The 8003-nt window shown below is 37.7% G+C and overlaps 1 protein-coding gene across 2 annotated transcripts; it reads right to left on the bottom strand.

Annotated features, from left to right (window-relative positions):
* Window positions 1-418: 418 nt before the first annotated feature.
* Window positions 419-2287, bottom strand: LOC145101410 (F-box protein CPR1-like). 2 transcript variants are annotated; one of them, XM_079038601.1, is made up of 2 exons: window positions 2058-2287; window positions 419-1961 (listed from the first exon to the last, which is right to left on the bottom strand). In XM_079038601.1, the coding sequence occupies exon 2, from the start codon at window positions 1945-1947 to the stop codon at window positions 685-687; it is 1263 nt and encodes a 420-aa protein (XP_078894727.1). In that variant the 5' UTR covers window positions 1948-1961; window positions 2058-2287; the 3' UTR covers window positions 419-684. The 2 variants fall into 2 exon arrangements, with proteins under 2 accessions (XP_078894727.1, XP_078894728.1); XM_079038602.1 differs by having other exon boundaries at window positions 419-1958.
* Window positions 2288-8003: the final 5716 nt, after the last annotated feature.

The following is an 8003-nucleotide window of genomic DNA, read 5'->3' as shown; positions in this document are numbered from 1 at the left end:
AGACTGATGTTGTGGGGGGATCGGTTTAAGACCACTTGCAGCCATAGTTGTCATACATTACAACCTTTGTATGCATCTTAAAACCAAATTTTATGTAACTCTGACATTGATAATAAATACGAGTAAATGAATGATAATTTTATTGTTGTTAAATGTTGTTATTATATATGTATCAAATCATAGATTGTAATTTATTTGTTATAAAGTTACTAATGATTTGATAATTATATACAGGTCGGCTAAACAGTTCAATAACTCTATGGCAGCTCAAAATTCTTGGCCTCTTGATTACCCTACCCTTTTTTCCATTTGTTTTAGTACTTTTTTCTATCATACAAATGTAATATTATTTCACTTCTTAAACTCTTTATTTCATTTCATATCTAACTAGTATTTTGTAAATTAATTGAATAGATAATTGCACTCAAAACAATATATTTGATTGGTATATATGTAAATAATAATATATACACATGACTCACATTTTGGTATATGTGAAAATCTATAAGGAACTACATAAAGTGATACGACACACTTATTGATATAGACCACCAATGAAACCTAAAAGTGGAATTCTAAAAACAAGGTTTCATATTCAAAAGCCTATAATGCTTACCCGAAGGTCCAAAATAAACTGTGTGAGACTGTCAGATATAAATTTACCATTTTTACATATTTAGTGCTCTATGGGTCAATATCATCGTGACCATTCTCTGTGATTGACCACGAAACGAGGCTATTGACATGAATCGTATAAGCAGATGGATGAATCGGAAAAATCTCTTTCTTGACCACAACTTTTCGCATTTGTTCCTTTTCAAAATCAAAAGCGAAAACCGAACCATCTTTATCCATGAAATATATCTCCCATTTAAATTTCGGAAAATAAAGGGGGATCAAATCTCGTATACACCCAACTCCAATGGTATATATCTTTTTCCATTCTCCACATAAACTCTCCAATATCCAAATGCTTATTTCATTCATTTCTTCATGTGCCACGAAACAAAGACATCCAGAAACTTCCATTATTCTATCATTGAATCTACTAACTTTTGGAAGCTCGATCTTGTAAAACTTCTCATCATCTATAGTCATTGAGACTATGTATTCACTATGATCAATTTCAGGAACCCAATGTAATGCACCAATTGCAAAAACCGGTTCGTATCCAAACCATTTCAAGAGCCCAAAAGATGGCCCATCGATTACCCTCCATGATCTTTCACCAATTCTTAGAACCTCACACCCAATGAACTGTGATTCATCACGAAACAAGTGAATTAGTTTGTACCCTTGTGTACAATTCACAAGCGCTAATGATTCTTCATGTGAAGGGTATATCGTGCCTAAGGGAAGTAAACCCAGTTCGCGAGTGACCGGATTCATGATCACCAATTCGCCTTTCTTCAATTTGTTATCGATCACGATTAAACCATCGCAGGTTGCTCTAATTTTGCCCAAACAAGTGGCGTTAAGCTCACCTATTTTTATCTTCCCATCGGCTAACATCATGTATCTGATAGCATACTTTGATGATGAGTCGATTAGAGGTCGATGAAGCACATGAACTGATTTCAGATCGAAGATCTTGGCTTCAACAGAAAACGTATTAGTGTTTTCGCGGAAAACTGAATCTTTATCAGACCAGCGAGAAACAAGATTGAAGGGGCTCAAGAATATCAAGACCTTCTCAGCTCGTTGAAGATTGTCGTGAACGAATGTACGGCTGTTGATGATGCTATACCATGGCTTGCAAACGAATCTGGATCGTTGAAGGGATTCGAGAGGTAATCGGACAAGGATATTGGATACGCAATCTTTTGGAAGATAAGGTACAGAATCTAGCTGTTGCTTTTGTTTTCCTTCCTCGAGTTTTTTCTTCAACTTAGCTCGTTCTTCCGCTAACTTCAGTAAGCTCATCGCTTTGCTAGCTTTCTCCGCCATTTTTACTCGATCTGCTGCACGGATTTAGGAAATTCTGACGAGGGTGGGCTAAAAACAATCAAATTGTTTTAATAGAAACATAAAAATCCGATCTTTTTCTATAAAAATACCTCGATCATGAGTGATTGGATTGAAGAACTGATTGGAACATAAACATCTGAATACTTATTTGGATCTTTACATTGGATTGACTGGTAACGTATAAGAACTGAAATACAAGAAGTCGTCCACAGAAAGTGGTGAAGACGGAGTGGGGTTGGTGTGATGTTGAGATCCTCTTCTTTTAAATTATATATATACATTTACTCGTCGTAACCTGATGTCGCGAACTCAATTGCCTATCGTATATTGACGATTTAATCAATTACTTACTACATATAGGTTAATATAGGAGACACATAATTTACGCATAATTTATATCCAACGTTGTGATTGTCGGGGTTGGAATAAACGTGGGCCCGTTACTTGCCGCGGTCTTTCGTCATGTACGCAGTGCGAATAAAACTAAGATATTTGTTCACCAAGTCACGCCGTGAAGATTCGGTTGTTCGAATTGCCGGATTTTGGGTTATTCGGTATGAGGTTTTTTTTGCACGGCTGAATTAATATATATTAGAAAGAACCCGCTAGGAGCTAGGACACTTAAAGGAAATAGACTACAAATACATAAGGACAAAGAGAAAATACATAGGAATTTAAAAAAACACCAAAAAATCTGATGGACAATAACTAAATGACTAAAAGAGGTACCTAATGTCCAATGAAGAGAATATCTAGGAGAAAGACACCAACAACATCCAACATTGAATACCAACCTTTATTTTAAGGCCAATTACTCATACCATTTGATGACCGACATGAAATGGTGTATCGCTGGGGCTCACCAAAAGACAACAGCCGCAAAATTTGAGGAGGGAAGAAATCAATTTTAGAATTACCTTAATATACTCAAGAGTTTAAGGCTTCCTTGAGACCAAAATTTTGTGGAGCAGACAATCCAAGACCAGTAACACTGACAAATGACTTTACTGCTATCCCATCACCCAATAAGGGCATTTTTTGAACAGAAACTAGTCTCCAATATCTGCATATCCATGATCCGAGGTCGCAACTGATATCATCATCTCTTTATGCATCAAGCCTGGTAGACAACTTCAAAGATACCTTCTGATTCGAATGGGCTAACTGAACTGTGTTTTCCTGCACTCGAAAGAATATCTGGCGCAACGTATATCCTATTTGATGTCTACCCTATGAATTAAAACGCACGCCGAACACACACTAGTTGCGTCAAGATATGTCACCAAGGACCCCAAAGTATAACCCTTGCCCCCACCCACCCAACCCTCAGTCAATGCGACACCAACATCAAACGTACAACCAATTAAAGTTGAAACAATATAAACACCTTGATTAGAACACCACAGCCACATCAGAATACAACAAGATTTTTTTTGGCGACAAACCAAGCCACATCCCAAGAGTATATCACATACAATCAGCGTATTGTATTTATTGGATCGAAACACTAGTCCTTCCATCCAATTGACCTATTTTTTAACCTTGCATTTATCCATAAGTGTGATATCGTTTGGATATCATTTGCCAAACCATTGTGAGATTTTATTTTTTTTCTGAATGGGCCTTCGAATTCCTGTAATTCCAGATGACCCATATGTAGACTAGCATTATAACTGACTGGAGCTGAAGAGTGATGTTTGATGTCCCGTTTTCCCAAAACAACAAGTCTGTTACTGATGTCAGGGAGTCTGGGAGCGTGCGCCATCGGGTTTTGAGACTATTCCAGACATCACAACAGATTATGCAATTGAGGAAAATATGATCTTCGGTTTCTGTTTCTTGCCCGCATAGAATGCACATGGGATTAGTACCAATTCCTCTTTTCAAGAGGTTCACCCTTGTTGGGATCCGACCGTGAGCCACTCTCTAGGCCAGTATATTGACCTTCTTAGAGACTAGATTGTTCCAATCCCAGACTAATGCCGATTTAGGCAATAACATTTCGTCAATCAAAGTCCGAAGGGAAGAGACCGAGTATATTCTTGATGGTTCCAACTTCCAGTTCCAAAGTGATCGCTGATTAGACTGTGATTTTGTGAAGAGCTCTTTAAGGTCAACGTTTACTTTTGCTAGAGTTGCTGGCAGGTTTGCAATATTACCCCAACAACAACTTTTTCGCTTTGCTCTGGAGGGTGAATTAAAACCCCCATCTTGTCCGTAGATTGCTGTGATGACACTCTACCACAGTTCCTGTTTGGGTTCTTTGAAATGCCACCACCACTTTACTAACAATGCAAGGTTATGGGCTTTGAGACTACTGATACTTAAACCTCTATTCTCTTGTTTCGATAGAACTTTTTCCCAGCCAATCCATGCTAATTTTGATTTCTCTGATGAGCTACCCCAGAAGAAGTGTCTTCTTATCTTTTCAAGGTTATTAAGAACTTTAATTGGCGCCGTATATAATGAAAAGAGGAATGTACCAAAGCTACCCAACACCGCTTTGCATAATGTTAATCTGCCGCCAAAGGAGAGCATAGAGACTTTCCACTTTGATAATTTAGCTTGGAATTTGACAGTCAACCCACTCCATTGGGATATCCTTGAGATTGTAGCACCCACAGGCATACCCAAATAGATAAAAGGTAATTTACCAATGGAGCATCGGATGCTTCTGGCCAATAGTTCAATTTCAAGATTGTTGATCCCCAAACCGAAGAGCTTTCCTTTTGTTATACTTACTTTTAGACCCGAGGCGAGCTCATAGCAACGAAGTATTCTAATTAAGTTCTTGGCATTTTGTATTGACCACTCTCCTAGGAAAATTGCATCGTCCGCATATTGAAGATGAGATACGGTTGGGCCGTTATTTGGAAGGGTAATGCCTTTGAAGATGCATTGGTTTGTAGCTTCTTCCAGAGCAATATTGAGTCCCTCAGCAGCCAAGATAAATAAGAAAGGAGAGAGAGGGTCCCCTTGACGAAGTCCGCTCTCTAGCGAGAATTCTTGGGTTGCTAGTCCGTTGACTATTATTGAGGCCCTGGCGGTGGTAAGACAAGACCAAATCCATTTGCACCATTTTAATCCAAAGTCCATCTGATCCATTATAGAATCATGGTACTTCCAATTTACACAATCAAAAGCCTTTTCGAAATCTACTTTAAAGAGGAAAGCCTTGGTTTTGGATTTCTTAACCCATGAGATGATTTCATTTACGATCAACGGGTACTGCGGTTCTTTATGAAAGTTGTTTAGGTTGGGATAATAAGTTTGTCTATCACAACTTTTAACCTTTCGGCTAGCACCTTCGAGATGATCTTATAAAGGCAACATATTAAATTGATCGGTCTAATGTTGTCCAACGTATTTGGGTGTGTAATCTTCGGCACTAAAATGATAAATGAGGAGTTGCATCCCCTGTCTATCCTTCTGGTTTTCTCGAATTCTTTGATAGCTAAAAAGATGTCACCTCCAATTATATCCCATTGGTTCTTGATAAATGCAAATGTGAATCCATCGGGGCCTGGAACCTTTTCAGCCACGCATTTCCACACCGCTGTCTTTACTTCTTCAAGGGAAATAGCTGCTTCAAGAATGGACTGGTCGTTGAATTATAATTTTTTGAACTTGGAACTAAAGAAGGGAGGCCTATTTAGGTTGGTTTCCTTGAACTTGTTGTAAAAGTGGTTATAAGCCTCTGATTTGACCTTTTCTGGGTCTGAAGTCCAAATACCATTAACGTTAATGTCAGTTAGTCGTTGTGAACGAATATTTTTGTTAATTAAAGCATGAAAGAACCCGAAGTTTTTGTCGCCTTCTAAAGCCCATTTACATCTTGACTTTTGTTTCAGGGCCATCAAACGTTTCGATTCGAACTCTCTTAGTTCTTTTAGCAGCTCGTTTCTAATTGTCATGTCCGATTCATATGGTTGTGCATCCTCTGCCTTTAGATCGATCTTGTTCACTTTGTTGGAGATTTCCTCAATCTTTTTCCTGTTTTCTTCGGTTTTTAGTTTTCTCCATTGCTTTATTTTTTCTTTTGTGTTTTTTAATTTCCTAGCAAGCACTGATAACGGAGAAAGTGAAGAGCAAAATCCAGTACTCCAGTATGACGACCACCCCGCTCTCACGGTATCCTCTAGTGAATCATCTAGTAGCCATGAATTGAAGAAGCGAAATAGAGATGGGCCAAAGTCGGAAACTTTAGGAGTTCAAAGGATAGGGCAGTGATCAGAGTGGAGGCGTGGTAACGCCACCGAATTAAGTTGGGGCTAGTCATTGATGGTGTTGAAAGTTACCATGAAGCGATCTAACTTACTATGTTTGGATCCATTCGTGCTCATGAATGTGAATCTTCTACCTCCCAATTAAATATCGATTAGCCCTTATTTTGATATGAAATTGTTAAAATGGTCTGCAGTTGATTGGTTAAATTAGGAACCTAGTCTCTCCAATGGAGATCTGACTGCGTTGAAGTCGCCCAAGACGATCCAGCAAGTGTCACAACCTGAATTTATTTCCCTCTCTAGCTTTCTCCAAAGTGCTTGTCTTCGGTTTGGATCATTGGGCGTGTAGACGTTGACAAAAGCATAATTTTCTTTAGATGCCCTCCAAATACCCTTTATTATTAAGTATCCTTGGTCGCTTGAAGATTGTGCTAGAAGGAATTTTTCAGGATTCCATAAAGTCACAATTCCCACAGAGATCCCTTGGGGATGACTGACTTCATGTTGAAAAGGATTAGGGCCCCAACTATCTTTATCGAGACTGCCTTTGACCTCCATGGATTTAGTTTCCTGTAGACCTACTAGAAAAGTATGATTTTGAATCCTAAGATTTTGATCCATTCTCTTTTCATCTCGCACCCAACACCTCTGCTATTTAGGGACAAGATATTCATTGATGGATTATGGTAGTTCTCCTATTCTTGATTACATACTTGATTTGATCTTCGAAACTGCATGGGGGCTTAGAGGAGGGGCAAAGTGGGCAGCCGCACAGGGCCCAATTTTTTTCATTATATATTTTTATTTAAAAATACAAAATTGTAATAAAGATAAGGGTCATTTTTTTCTTGTTCGTCTCGGGCCTTTAATAATATTTCATTTTTCAGGACCGGCCCTGCGAAACTGCTAAGGTGGAAGCCTATTTTTTTCTCCAACTACGATTGTTTGAGAAATCTCTTCTTCGGTGTTAGAAGTCGCACCATTGTGGCGATTGGTGTTACCTGTGGAAGAGTTCTGGGAGCTTAGTGGTAATGTATTCAAGTCAATATAGTTCTGTTTGCTTAGGTGAGCCTTTATTCTGTCGTGGTTGGATTTGTTGTGAGGCTCCAAGTTTTGCTTGATGTTGTTGGCTTTGAGGTTTTGATTTCCAGGGCTGACTTCACCTAGGACGTTTAATTGGATCAAATATCAAACCGTTCAAATAGTCATTTAAATCTGTAGCTAAATTAGATATAATATTTGAGAAGTCATCGAGAATGGTGAACATTGGTCATGAGATCCTAACAAACTTACACGTAATGATTACACAACTAACGCTCTGGGAAGTGGTCACAACTAAACCATCGGAAAACGCTGTCAACTCAGCTCCACCACCAACCCAACACCAATTCACTAGACATTGTAAATGGTTAGCACTCCATAATATTCTTTTTTTTATTCTTTTAACATTAAATTAAATAAAAAACATAATTTAAACATAATAAAATATTTTACATTAATTAAAACCACATTACATTAGTTAAAAAAACATAGAAAATTAAAACTAAAAAAAAGAAAAATAAACCTAAATTAGTAAAAATACATAATAAAAACATAGAAAATTAAACCTAAATTACTAAAAAAGCATAGAAAATTAAATGTAAATCACTAAAAAACATAAAAAACATAGAATCCAATTGCGATATTTTTCAATAACTCGTTGAATTTTTAAAAATGCATTTAAATTTTCCGGGTAGAGATCCGGTTGTGGCTTTGTGTTTAAAATTTGAAGATCGGTGAGTGCCATTTTTCACAGACGAACTTCTTCCG

Source organism: Lactuca serriola, chromosome 4 (genome assembly GCF_051521515.1).
Source record: "Lactuca serriola cultivar US96UC23 chromosome 4, Lser_US96UC23_V15, whole genome shotgun sequence".
Classification (NCBI taxonomy): Eukaryota; Viridiplantae; Streptophyta; class Magnoliopsida; order Asterales; family Asteraceae; genus Lactuca; species Lactuca serriola.
This window is presented reverse-complemented; position numbering and strand designations above follow the sequence as displayed.